Genomic DNA, 13,867 nt, shown 5'->3' on the forward strand with positions numbered 1-13,867 from the left:
ACCTGAATGAAATTGGTTTGTGTGAGAGAATGAAGGGCTTTATGAAGCTTGTGTCGTGTATTTTATGTAAGAAGAGATGCAACACGGAATGTATTAGTAGTTAGAATTCTTAGAGAGTCTTTCTTTGAAATGTTATGGAAAAAAGAAGAAGTATAACGGGTGGGAAAAAAATATAGTTAGCAAATTTAAGGCAGGCCTTAACACTACCGATCGGGCACTGTTCGGGTTGATGTATATCTACGAGGTAGTGAGGCCTCAGTGAACAGAGAAAATCCAGAAGAAAAAGCGTGTGAGACAATGCATTCGGTTTAAACTGATTAGGTAAGCAATATCAAAAATTATTGCAAGGAACTCCGGAAAACTTGTGAATAGGAGGGAAGCGAGGTTTCGAACCCAGCGACGGGAGCATTTGGTGACCAAGGTGATCAGTGCTCAAAGTCGGCAAAGCAAGGTCGGAGTTCCAGGGAACGACTTTGCAAAACACCGGTCTACTATGCTATGGGTTGTATAGCCATCGCTATTATCATTAATTACAAGTTTTTTACCAATTTTTAACTGATATGAATGTCGTTATACGAAGCCATCGAATTTTATTTCTTTTAGGTTTTGACGGCATGAAATAGTAAAAAAAAAAACTGAGTCGAAGAATGAGCGGTAATTGCCGGGTAATCGCGAGTGATACCATGTAGAGGGGAAAAAAATGAAAAAGCGGTAAACGGATATATGCGTGAGATCGGCATAAGGCTTGATGTAGTAAACAATGAAAGAAGCAAAGTAATAGAATAGAGATACCAGTTTGAAATGGTAAAAGAGAAAATAGCCAAAGAATGAGTTTATAGCCGAGTGAATGTTAAGAAGAGGTAGAAAAGCACGGAACCCGGAAATCCAATAAGTAATAAAAATAGCACAAACTGTGGATGAAGTTGACGGAGCAAAGTGATGCATATCAAAATATAGCGGTGAAATACCAAAGAATGCGGAACGGTTTTCACGGAATTTCAATTTCCCCATAAATTAAGCGGCTGACACCCCGTGTAGAATAATGGATTCTGGATGTACTCCGCACTGCTCCACAACGACCCGAAAGTGCGAAAAATGAAAGAAGAAAAAAAAAACGCCGAACGGAAAAAATAAAAACTGAAAAAAAGGAGAGTAAAAAGAGAAAAAGAAAAGCCACTAGCGGAAAAAAGAAAAAAATAGACGGTAAATATATATCATCCCACGGATATTAATGGCCTAAACCATGTGTACGATGCTACAGGTACGAAATAGAGAAGCGTTAGAATTCGTAAAATCATGTATATTGAAGTAAACACGATGAAAAACAGTCACAAAACAAGAACAAAAAAGACATATAGGTATGACATGATAAGTAAAAAGCGGAAGAGATCAGAAAAATCTAGCGGAACTAAGCCATAATAACAGGCCGAAGACGCTTAGTAGGAAGTGTCGACAACGTATCTTCCCAAAATCTTACCCTGTTCCATGAGCTTGTAGACCTCAGGAAGCTTGGACAATCCAACAACCTTGATTGGTGACTTGACCTTACCCTCAGAGAAGAATCTCAAGGCCTCTCTGGTGTCAGCCCTGTTACCAACGTAAGAACCTCTGATCTGGAGAGACTTGACGACGTGGTTGAAGACATCGGACTTGCAAACGGCACCTGCTGGCATACCGACCAAGACAACCTTACCGGTAGGTCTGACGTACTCGGTGGATTGGGTAATGGCAGACTCGGAAACAGACACGTTAATGACACCGTGAGGTCCCAAGCCGTCGGTGGCCTTCTGGATGTCCTGGTTCATCTTCTGGGTGTCGGTTTTTCCGTACTTGGTGAAGTCAACGAACACATCTCCGCCCATACTGTAGAAGAGATCCTTCTTGGCATCTCCACCATCAATTCCAAGCACTCTGAGACCCATGGCCTTGGCATACTGCACGGCCAAAGAACCCAAGCCACCGGCAGCACCGGAAATGGCAACCCACTGACCTGCACGCAAGTCTGCAGTCTTCAAAGCCTTGTAGACGGTAACACCAGCACACAAGATTGGTGCAACCTGGGCCAGATCGGCACCCTTCTCAATGTGGGCAGCCTGGATGGCATCGGCAGTGGCGTACTGCTGGAAAGATCCATCATGAGTGTAACCGGACAAGTCGGCCTTTAAGCAGTTGGACTCATCACCGTTCTCACAGAATTCACAAGACATACACGAGCCGTTCAACCACTTGATACCGGCCAAATCACCGATCTCAAAGTTCGTGACGGCAGAACCTTTGGCAACAACCACACCAGCACCCTCGTGACCTCCAATCAAAGGAAGCTTGGCAGCCAACGGCCAATCACCTTTCCAGGCGTGCAAATCTGTGTGGCAAACACCCGAGTATTTGACGTTGATCAAGATCTCCGTGGCCTTTGGCTTTGGAACTGGCAGCTCCTTGTACTCCAATGGTCCTCCATGTTTGTAGAAGATCACACCCATCTGCTTTTCTGGGATCTTGAAAGTAGACTGGAGTCTGAGCAGCGATGGAAGTCTGGTCTTTGTAGCGGTTCTGGTGAAGCTTGAGAACATTGTATCTATTAAAGTAAAATCTGACTCTAGGTATCGGGAATATGTCTAGCCGTGGGATTACTTACGAAACAGGAGGAAAAGACAAAACGATAACGTTGGAAAAGAAAAACTTAAACACTAAGTTAAACGGTCAGATGAAATGTATATCCTTTTATACTTCTCAAAGCTTTTCCCCGTAATTCCATTTACTTTATTTCCAAAATATAATGACAAACGACAACAATGGCTCTGAGTTTATCTAAAAAAAAAAAATCGCTCAAGACAATACGGCTCTCTGCATCAAATTCATCACATTTCGGAAAGCTTTCGCACCAAGAGGGGGTGCGTGGGGTGACTTTTGACGGGGCGTACATAATTCGTAATCGACCAAAAACTCCGATTAGGCATCCGTTTTCCGCGCTCGGCAAAGTTTCCGTCCACCTCTTTTCCTCTTATTTTTACATTTACTTAGCTTTCTGCTGCTCTCCTTCTGTCTTCTCATCCATATTGAATATCCGCCAAGGCCAACCATTTGAGTGGTACACGTACGCCGTTTGTAATATTGTGCAGTAAGAGCCGAAAAATCGTCACAGTTTCTCCGCTTTTACCCTCTACGCTTTTTCAATTTTTCTCATGTTTTTCTCATTTTTTTTTTTTCTCCTTTCTTTTTCGTGTTTTCTCTTCCACCAATAAAAACTGTATGTACAACATTGAACTCAAATGGTGCTAATGAACTCCACATTAGGCTGAAAACATTTTCTCCGTTTCACACTTAGAAAAAGTGGTGTTTAGTGACTACACCAACCAGTTTGAATGATGCCTATGGTTGGAAAATTTTGTATTTAAATCGCATTATGCCGTTTGTTACAGTAAAACGTTCAAACTCGCAGAATTCTTCAGCCTCATTAATTCTGAAATAACACTACATTTTAATTCAATGTTTAGCCCGGAATTCGATTCTCCCAATACACCCCAGGGTTTTTGTGTATATTACCACCAAATACGTACAATTAATTGCAACGAAATAAGCTTGTGATCTGATTGGCTACCCAATTACTTTTTTTTTGTATTTCCCTATACCAACCGGCTTGTTTGGCTTTTCACGATACATTCTAACGTTTTTTGAAAACGGTAGACAGTGTAAGTGACTTCGTTGTATAGATCCTCAACACAGGAACGAGTATTTTTACCCAATATACATATTCATTGAGTAGATGATCTTACCTTGCATTATATTCTTTCATTGCAACATTAATAATTAGCTGTTTTTCAAATGAAAGGCTTTGAATATCAGGCATTATGCCTTCTCCGTTCCGTGACTTGACTTCTTTCATCGGTAGCCGATCATTTCCGTGTTCTCGGAGTCTGTGTTTTCAATTTTTTTTTTCGCTGCTCAAGTAGAGAAGAAAAAAAAAAGTTGTACCCGTGATCAAATTTTCTTTCTAATTTTTCAGTCCCCCATGTTTTCCTTTTTTTCCCCCTCGTCTCGATTTGGTATGTCGAGGGGAAATTGAATCATTTCCTATATCCAAATTGCAAGGCTCTTTTCTTTATTGCAAGCTTTTCAGAAAAAAAAAATTAACTTTGAAAAGCAATATATACAAACCACATTCAAGATTACCCTCCAGCAGAATAATAAGATCAATTCCTTTTGTTAATGTCTTTGTTGCCACACAGTCATGTTTCTTCGAATCAGAACAATGGGATGGAAAGTTTACGAGCTAATTTTTAATTCTCCAAAATTATGATTCATTGAATACAAAATTTTTAACATGTCAAGAAAATTTGAATCATAAGGGATTTGAATATATTCCTCACAGCATATCACTGAATCATGGCATTGATACTTTAAATGATGTCTACTGTACACACTGAAAAATCCTGATCGGGCAGGTGTCTATGTTAACATCGGAAATGCTTGAAAGTTGATCAACCAACCGACTCATTTTTTCGTCGAACACGTACCAAACTTAATTTAGCTAAGCGTCCTTCCATAATGCAACTGCACGGGATGAAATAATATACGATTTTGGATAATCAGACTAGTTTTAACTGATCTAAGATCTGCAATGAATTTTCATGCTTATTCATGTCTATTTTTATTCATCGCTCTCCCAATCTTCGGCCTCGTTCCCCTCAGAATCAGGAATGTAATCAGGATCTTCATCTGAATCTTGATCGCTCTCTAACTCTGCAACTAGCTGTAATGTTTCTTTCGAGCATAGCACATCTATATCAACGGCTTTATTGCCATCCTCGTCTCTCTCCATATTCTCTTCATACTTCCACAAATCTGACACTTGATGCTTTAATATGGCAGTGGTGTAAATTCCAAAAAGAACCATTGGCGAAACGTATAAAAGTGCAGGCTGGCCTGCCTGATATATCTGTGATGCAGCCATTGCCATGATGATGGAAATTATGTATGAAACCAGAGAAGCAAAGAAATATGGCTTGCTGTACTTCTGGAGATGGTGGAACTCGGTTAATTTGTGAGAAGCATGAAAGTTATACAAGTCGTATCTTAAGCAGAGTGCAATGACCACACCCGGCAAAACTATATCCCCAAGTCCCAACATTGAAGTTGCAATGACATCTGTCTTTCTAGAGGCATATCTTGGGAAGACAAGTTTTGCGGGAACATTAATGTTCAATGCAACTGATTCCATCACGCTCGTGCCAAATACAAAATAGATGTCATATATGCAGAACATTACTAATATGAGAGTGGCCGTGCGGAAGCTGGTAATTCTCAGGCGAAAAATACCATATATACTAGTTAGAGAGGCTGCCGTGTTTGATAAAAACCAGATTTTACCATAGTCAAGAAGCGCAAATGACGCATTTAACGTCATGCCCACAAACGAGCAATACAAATCACCACGGGTGAAATACTGATTCCAAATCTGATCCTTTGGTTGGATATCGTCTCTCACACGAAGCAAAGCATCTTCTTTAATGACTCTCTCCCTTTCTGTACTTTCTGGCAAGATCGTCTCCGATTCCATACCGTTCGAATGAATTTTCGTGTCCTTGGAGAGGGATAAACAGTACCGTGGATTGAATGTTAAACTGCTGACTCCTGTCCAATGTGCCATTTTTCGACAGGCCACTTTGTATAAAAATTTGAAAGTATATGAAAATGATGTATTACTGATAATCAAAAAGAATGCGTTAATGAGATTGCTGAGAGTTGCGGCGTCAATCTTCTTCAACAGGAAGTACAAAGACAGCAAACCAATGCATGAAAGGAATGGCATAAAAATTGCATTTGGCGTATCTATACTTTCCAGTTTATTTGAAGTCTTGTCTTTGTCTGATTGATCAAACAATGGATGTGCAGGATTCGGCTCGAGAGCATTCATTGGTTTCTCAATTGTGGCATAGGAACCAATGATGATTATAGTCAATGCGGTGGTCATAATTAATAATTCGGATAATATACACCCATTACGTTCATCATGTAGCATTTCGTGATCAAATATTGTAAATGACACTTCCCTAGACAATGCACGTGCATATTGTCTGCAAATATGGATTGCATTTGGGATGTCAGAAAAGTTGCCATTCAAAATCGCATTGAATTTTGGCGAGAGATTCGTTAGATACGATGAATTCATCGTTATCAAAGAAATATCAGCAGTTCGTGTGATAAATATGACACCTTTAATGATAAGGCCTGGATTTGTAGTTGATGATGAATGAATTTCTAGGAATATAAACATTAAATTAAGACTATCAAATTGACAATATTTTCCTGCACAAATTGTCAGACATCGAGTATTTCTAATCGACGCGTCTTTAGATGGACCACCTGTCGTGTTTTTCGTTAATGGAAAATTCCATGAGGGATTCTAATTATTTCATCGGGCAGTATTTTCATCGAGAAACTTGCACTTGGAATTGCATGCAATCAGAGAGGTGTAACTCGTACGAATAAATTATATTTTGGAGCCTGTTGTCTGATAGTGCATTAATATGATGTGATTCAAATGAGGGATAACAGCCTTTTTATGGAAGGATGATACTTAGTAATGGGGGAAAAATGATAAAATATCCTTTTATTTAAAAGGGGACTGGGACACAACTATGTTTTAGTATGTATAAATATGCTTGAATTAATTTATCGACATTTCATTATGAGAAATGAACGTAAATAGTATTATATGTAGATTATTCTTTGTGGTCCGTAGGAAGATAATTTTTTCCCCTGCCCATGCTCATTGGAACTAATCAGTCTATGAAAGAACAATAGATTTCAATACTGTCCGAGAAAAGCGTCCAGATTATCTGCTAAATTATCCCATTCTTTCATTGCATGCCGACACAGAATTTTGAAAGCTCTCTCTCTGTGGATACCATTTTCTTTCTTTTAATTTTATTCTTTTCCTTTAATTGAAGGGTTATGTTAGTTAACTAATATTCTATTTCAATGTCGGAATCTAATATTAAGGAATTGAAGGATTTTGATTGTGGACTTAGGACGACTAACGTACGTATAACATATTATATAAGGTTATGCCGAAGGCTGAACTATTACTAACAAATGATGATTTCTCTTTAGTACCCCGCAATTAAAAATGATCCACTTCCAGCAGATGGCCCAGGGTCGAAGAACTTTAGCAATAAAGCTTTAATTGGACTCTTTCTTCTCGTGCCATTTTATCTAACGAGAAAGATTGGTGGTGGCATTAAAACTTATATTTTCTTTTTTGCTCTTACCGGAGTTCCTATTTTGATGGCATTCTGGACTGTCTTGTCATCATACTCTCCAAGGATTAATGAAAAAGTGCAGCTACCAAACAAAGGTGTTGAGTTTTACTTGGACTTTCATGATTCTGAGCTAGCCGCCAAATATCATGGCCTCAAGAAAATTCCAATGGAAACATTCTATGAGGCATATTTCCAAGGGAAGGTCAGCTTTAAGGGTGATGCCTTGGACGTTTTAGAGTACTGTCATGATTGGGCCAGCTTTAAGTTTACTATTGGATTGTTCCGCTACTTTTTGTTGGATATGATTCCAGAAGTGATTATGCATACAAAATCACAGGATGAGGAACAGGTTAGAGATCATTACGATCGTGGTGATGATTTTTATGAGTGGTTCTTGGGTCCAAGGATGGTTTATACCTCAGGTATTATTCATGACATTCACAAAAACGAGTCTCTTGAACAGCTACAGGACAATAAGCTCAAAGTTGTGTGTGAGAAGATCGATCTTCGGAAGGGTGATACGGTTTTGGATATGGGCTGTGGCTGGGGAACATTTGCCTGCTTTGCTTCCACCCAGTATGGTGCCAATGTTACAGGTGTTACTTTGGGTAAAAACCAGACCAAGTTTGGTAATAGTAGACTCTCAGAGTATGGTGTTCCGGATTCACAATCTAGAATTGTTTGTTGTGATTACAGGGACACACCTTTACCAGATACGGACGTTGAAGGTGCAAAGGGAAAGTACAAGAAAATTGTTTGTTTGGAGATGTCTGAGCATGTTGGTGTTAGGAAGTTTAAGGCTTTTCTTCAACAAGTGTACGATATGCTTGATGATGATGGTATTTTCTTCCTGCAATATTCCGGATTGAGAAAATCCTGGCAGTATGAAGATTTGATCTGGGGTCTTTTTATGAACAAGTATATTTTCCCAGGTGCCGATGCATCTACTCCCTTAGACTTTGTTATCGGATGCCTCGAAGGCACCGGCTTTGAGACTGTTTCTGTTGACAATATCGGTGTTCATTATTCAGCTACCATTTATAGGTGGTATAAGAATTGGATCTCGAACAAGGACAAATGCATTTCCAAGTATGGAATCAAGTGGTACAGAATTTGGGAATATTTCCTCGCCTCTTCAACCATTATATCTAGACAAGGTGGTGCAACCTGTTACCAAATTGTCTTGAGGAAGAATATCAATAGCTATCATCGGATTGAATACGTTCCAAAGCAAGAAGGTATTCAAGGTCCGGCCTCGAGGTTCAAGCCATGGGCTAAAAACTAGTGCTTTATTTATTTTTTGTCTATGTATATAGATAGAACAACTTCTATTTAAGTATTTATTTATCAACTTTTTTTTGTTGTTGTTTTGCTCTTTTTTATATTTAAAGTCAAATTGAACACTTGGGCACACGAATGATATAAACTAAAAAGAAATCGGATTCAAATTTAGTATTTAGTAGAAAAATGAAAATGAAAAAATGAACAGCAGAAAATAGCTATGCAGAGATGCCCGGCCTTCAAAATCCAGTGGAAACCAATAAACAATAATGCAGATGATCAATATCAAAAATAAGAAATGCTAGAGTGTGTAATGCAAACGGTTATGCCCTTAATCCCAGTACCATTCAACCTGAATGACACCTTTCTCCAAATCGGCAAGTTCCTTAAATGCCGATTCCGAAAAGTCCAAATCGTTGTCTGAGCAGCTACCACATGAGTCAACAACCTCAACAGTAACGCTCTTTCCCTGGTATGAGGCAGTAATATGTCTTCCACAGTACTCAGAAAATGAATATTGGTTTGACAACGTGTTGTAAAGTCTTTGCGAGATTGCAACTACATGCTGGCTGTCCTGTGAAACCCATCCACAGTTACCCTGGCCAACACCGTAATAAGTACCACGACCCGTGTATGTTGTTTTTGATCCAGAGCTGGTGCTTGTAGCTGAGGATGTAGTTGCACTTCCTGAGGATAATTCAGAGTCCGAAGAAACCAAGTTGGTGCTTAGAGCAGATGATGATGATGATGATGATGATGCATTCTCATCATTTGCGACCTGACTCGATACAGTAGTAACTGCATTAGCGTACTTTTGCTGAACAGAAGAGGTAGTGGACAAGTCTGAAGATGATGGAGTAGTGTAAATGTAAGTGGAATTCATTGGAACAGTTGCGTTTGAGGAATATGAAGAAGCCAGGGCCGCATCCTCGTAGCTTGCAGTCACAAAGTTGGTCAAGGTTTGAACCACTGTTGTATGTTCACCAGAATTTTCATCCTGGTTGGTATTTTCATCGGAGTTTTGCGAATTCTCATTTTCTGCAGATGCTTCCTCGGATGTGGCAGATGACTTTGCCGCCTCTGATGTCACAGTGTTATAAATGGTGGTCAACTCTTCAACAGTAGTTGGCTGGTCATCCCTAGTCTCGGTATGGTATATAATTGAGGTCAATGTAATAACAGTTGTTACATCAGCAAGCTCAGAATCTGGAATTGGAGTGACATCAAGCACCTCATTAGCTGAAGAGTAGGTTGAACTGGAGTTGCTGAATGGAGCAGCAACAACAACAGTTGTCACATTGGAGTAATGATCATAAGAATCATCTCTCTTCAAAAGCATTGGGCCTGCATAAGCCGATGAAATAGCTAAAGGCAAAAGGCAAAAGACGGATCTCATAATAAATGAATGAATGAATGAGTAAATGGCCGATAAAAGATTTTACCTATGGTATATGTATTTCTGCTTAATTCACCAGGCTCCTATACTTTGACTTTTACAAATCTTTAGAGAACAGAAGATATATCCAGGTTTATATAGGCTCGAACCTTTAAAAAAATACTTAATTGTTCTAGTACACTATCATTCTAACATTCGTGTCAACCTGTACCACCTTTGGCAGCTCAGATCTAGATTGAGCACTCATTTAGTCTTGAAACGCGAATTTTGATTGTTCCACACAAGCTAAGCGAATTTCTGCAGCGCGATTCCATGTATTTTTTTTTGTTCTTTACACGTGCATTAATCCTACCGGGTACAAATCAATTCGCGACAGTTTCGTTCGGGAAAATAGATGAATGAATTTTTGGGCCAAGAAAAAAAGTGTCGTCGTGATACAATTAAAGGGGTCGACCGCTATAAAGGGGTAGCCGTTTTAAACATATGACGTAGTTCAATGTTAAGTTGTTGTTTTCTTGTGTCAAAAAAAAAAAATGATTTATTGATCTGCCGGTCGGAATGATTTTGAGATCAATATTCATAGTCCATTCGGACATTCTTTTTTTTTTGTACTTTAGTTACATTCCTTATTATATTGAAGACTGATTCAGAAAATAATAAATGAACGAAAATCTTGGGATCGTCAAATATGGAAAAGTTCAAAACTAAAACGGCAATTAAAGATAGTGTAGGCATTACCCACATCAATAGGTATTGCAGAAAAATGATTATAAAAAAGACAATCCCAAGTTGGTAATTCCCTGATACGAAGATTTAAAACATATGTTTGTATTTAATTCCAAGACCATTCAATTTCAATCTCACCAGTATCTAAGCTGGCAAGTTCCTTGAAAGCTGCAGGTGAGAAATCCAAGTCGCTTTCACTGCAGGATTCACATGAGTCAACAACTTTGACAACGACATTTTTGTTTTGGTAGGTTGCAGTAATTGTTTTACCGCAGTATTCGGAAACCGAATCTGAATTTGCGTTGCTGTCATAGAGAGTTTGAGCGATGGCACAAACAAGATCTTCATTGGTAGACGAAGTACCACAATTGTCGTTGCCAACTTCATACCAGGTACCGCGGCCGGTTTGAACTGCACCAGATGCAGAAGTACTGGTTGAACTTGTTGAACTTGTTGTATCAGATGAAGCAGAAGATGTGGTGGAAACCTCAGTGGTGGTTGGAATTTCTGTAGTGTCAGATGCTGAACTGGATTGTTCAACTGTGGTGGTGAGGGTTATTGATTTTGTCTCTGTTGAATCCAACGAAGACGTATTTGAAAACAAAACAATAGAGCTGGCATTACTGTACGACGAGTTCTGGAAATGTGGTGGAATCAAAGGCGCAGTAAGGTTGAACTTAGCAAATCCGCGCTTTCCAAAAAGTGGATGAGCCAATGTGGTTGAAATTGCAAAAAATATTATGTATAAATGTGCTAGCATATTGTGACTTTCGAATAGTTATGTCTTGATATTTGTGTCTCATTAGGATCATTTAGCGGACAACCATAATTAACATAAAATACATTTCGTTGAAGGATACCACCTCCTTTTATACAATTAAAAATTCAGCCAAACTAATTTACAGTCTATGCTTATAACGATTATGGCTTAATTTAGGTAATATTTTAGTTTGAGATCTGATAACTTTACGGATGTTGTATTATTCTATGAGCGAGACACTTAATTATCTGTATTCTAACAACGGTGCTAAATTTTTTATCTGCACCCGATTTAACGGATCAGGAAAAAAAGTTGATTTCCATTGTGTAATCCGAACGTCGCACGAAATTTGTGAATTAATCTAACAAAGTACATTGTATTTTTACTATTTTATTTTGTTTTGGGAACGTGAACAATATTAATTTAATTTTAAAATGTATAATTTTGAAATTCATGCTCTTTCCCCAACGAAATAAAATAATTTGTTTAGGCAGTATGATGTGCACAATACATCATCAAATACTATATGATTTTCTTTAATATTCTTCCGCAGTTCGAGATGTAGTTCTGGATCACTTTTACAGAAAAACTTCCAATACCTAAATTTGGAATCGTTTGGTAGTGTATTTAAAATTGAATCACCTAAGATCAGCTCATCAGTAAGGTCTGTTTCCGCAAGTAACATTTGATTCGAGATTCTCCATGAATGGTAAACGCTCTTAATTGCATTTGCAATTGCACAACTATTCATTTTAAAGACTGCACCACTTGTCCGAAAGATTATTGTTGATAATACTTTTAAGAAAGCAATATTTTCATCGGGCTGGTAGAAGTAAAACATATACAATCTTGCAACTAACAGTTCCGCAAACACAGATTCCGGTCTAAGAAGATTAATGCATTGCGCAGTGAGGATTTTTGTTATCGAAGCATCACGTAATAGCACTGAAAAAGTCTCGTTGATTTTAAGAACAGAAGAGTTTGATGTTTCATAAACCATGTTTATGATCCAGGATGTATTATCAATAACCACTGCATCCTTATTATGTCTTTCAAATATCACTTCTGAAATAATTTCATCCTTAGTTTCGAAGATGTCTTGAAGAAATGTTAGGAGCTCCAAATGAGCTCTTCTGGAGGTAAGGGTGTGATAAACTTCCTTAGTCTGTGATCTGATATAACATAGCATGATTCCCCATACGCTTGATATAAAACTGTCTTTTTCAAGAAGATTTTTAACCGTTCTTATTGTATAATCCTGTTGAAATGTGAATTTTGAGAGTATTTTGAATCCTTGAAAAAACAAAGACAGTGCTGTCCCTTGTTTACCTTCACTCCCTAACGTGCCCTCAAAAAATGAAGCAAGAGAATCAATCATGAATTTTTGTAAATCTGGATGCCCTAATCTCTGAGTAACATTCACAAAGTATTGTAATGATGCAAGATAAGTTTTGCATTCCGGAGTACTTTTAAAATCATAAGCCTTAAGATTATTCGTAGTATAATCCAATTTCAGTAATTCTACTTGATTTTTTATCAACTTTTCCCGAAGTACAAGTGGAAATGAGAGTAGAAGACGATCAAACCCAGAGGCATAAAATTCCGTCCTTAGAATATCAAATGATCTTAACAAGTGAATAATATTGTCAAACATATGATTTGCAATTTTAATAGTTGAGGAATCATGATAGACTTCCTTTAGTGTCTGCTGAAAAAATTGAAGTCCAAATGCAACAGATGGTGTGCATAGTGAAATCATTCTGTATAAAGAACTTGCCTTTGCTTGTCCTCCCTTTCTTTTGATAATCCATAAATTAAATCCTTCAGGGGAGTGCTTATAAGTTGAGAGAATATGATCAACTAGATCGGCTGTGGATTTGAGTGAGCCAAGAGTCTTGCTTTTCAGAAGTCCTTGTATATAGATCTCCGTAGAAAATATTACATTTCCGCTTCTTTCAGTTAATTCACCTTCCTGCCTGAAAATATTATGAATCACACTAATAAAGATATGCGTGGAAAGCTCTGTAAGCTTGCTGTACCTTGGAAATAAATATGGTATTTCTCGAAGCTGAGAAAACGTTTGATAATAAATCAAACATTCTAAGTTTGTTGTTCCCCAATCTTTTAAGGCTTCATTTAACCTTATAAGATCTTTCAGAAGGGCATCTGGTTTAATTCTTTCTTTCTAATTAATTATTACGTTAGTATTATAAAGTACAAAATTAGTTAATTAATATGGACAAAAATCTTACCGCCAATAGCATTTCATCTTTGATTCTTTGACATAGAAGTTGTACCTGTGGTTCATACTGCTTAACTTTTGTTGAAGAGCTTACAGCATTTGGTACCGTAGAAGTGGTTGCTATGTACGAATTAACATCGTATGAACTCATTTCAAGTTATTATACTGAAGCAAATTTTTCAAAACTTTGATTAAAATGT

The 13,867-nt window shown here is 38.0% G+C and overlaps 5 protein-coding genes across 5 annotated transcripts; 1 reads left to right on the forward strand and 4 right to left on the reverse strand.

Moving 5' to 3' along the window:
• Window positions 1-1,436: 1,436 nt before the first annotated feature.
• On the reverse strand, window positions 1,437-2,570 carry ADH4 (Alcohol dehydrogenase adh4; the record flags this gene model as incomplete). Its single annotated transcript, XM_041282788.1, has 1 exon — window positions 1,437-2,570. The coding sequence occupies one exon, from the start codon at window positions 2,568-2,570 to the stop codon at window positions 1,437-1,439; it is 1,134 nt and encodes a 377-aa protein (XP_041135564.1).
• A 2,078-nt stretch (window positions 2,571-4,648) lies between these two features.
• BRETT_004293 (uncharacterized protein) lies at window positions 4,649-6,169 on the reverse strand (the record flags this gene model as incomplete). Its single annotated transcript, XM_041282789.1, has 1 exon — window positions 4,649-6,169. The coding sequence occupies one exon, from the start codon at window positions 6,167-6,169 to the stop codon at window positions 4,649-4,651; it is 1,521 nt and encodes a 506-aa protein (XP_041135565.1).
• An 812-nt stretch (window positions 6,170-6,981) lies between these two features.
• Window positions 6,982-8,547, forward strand: BRETT_004294 (uncharacterized protein; the record flags this gene model as incomplete). The annotated part of the gene is made up of 2 exons (XM_041282790.1): window positions 6,982-7,041; window positions 7,114-8,547. The coding sequence occupies 2 exons, from the start codon at window positions 6,982-6,984 to the stop codon at window positions 8,545-8,547; spliced, it is 1,494 nt and encodes a 497-aa protein (XP_041135566.1).
• A 327-nt stretch (window positions 8,548-8,874) lies between these two features.
• BRETT_004295 (uncharacterized protein) lies at window positions 8,875-9,939 on the reverse strand (the record flags this gene model as incomplete). Its single annotated transcript, XM_041282791.1, has 1 exon — window positions 8,875-9,939. The coding sequence occupies one exon, from the start codon at window positions 9,937-9,939 to the stop codon at window positions 8,875-8,877; it is 1,065 nt and encodes a 354-aa protein (XP_041135567.1).
• Window positions 9,940-10,771: 832 nt separating this feature from the next.
• BRETT_004296 (uncharacterized protein) lies at window positions 10,772-13,818 on the reverse strand (the record flags this gene model as incomplete). Its single annotated transcript, XM_041282792.1, has 3 exons — window positions 10,772-11,356; window positions 11,937-13,610; window positions 13,678-13,818. 3 exons carry the CDS (start codon window positions 13,816-13,818, stop codon window positions 10,772-10,774), a joined length of 2,400 nt encoding a protein of 799 aa, XP_041135568.1.
• Between the last annotated feature and the right edge of the window lie 49 nt (window positions 13,819-13,867).

Source organism: Brettanomyces bruxellensis, chromosome 5 (assembly GCF_011074885.1).
Source record: "Brettanomyces bruxellensis chromosome 5, complete sequence".
NCBI classification, from domain to species: Eukaryota; Fungi; Ascomycota; class Pichiomycetes; order Pichiales; family Pichiaceae; genus Brettanomyces; species Brettanomyces bruxellensis.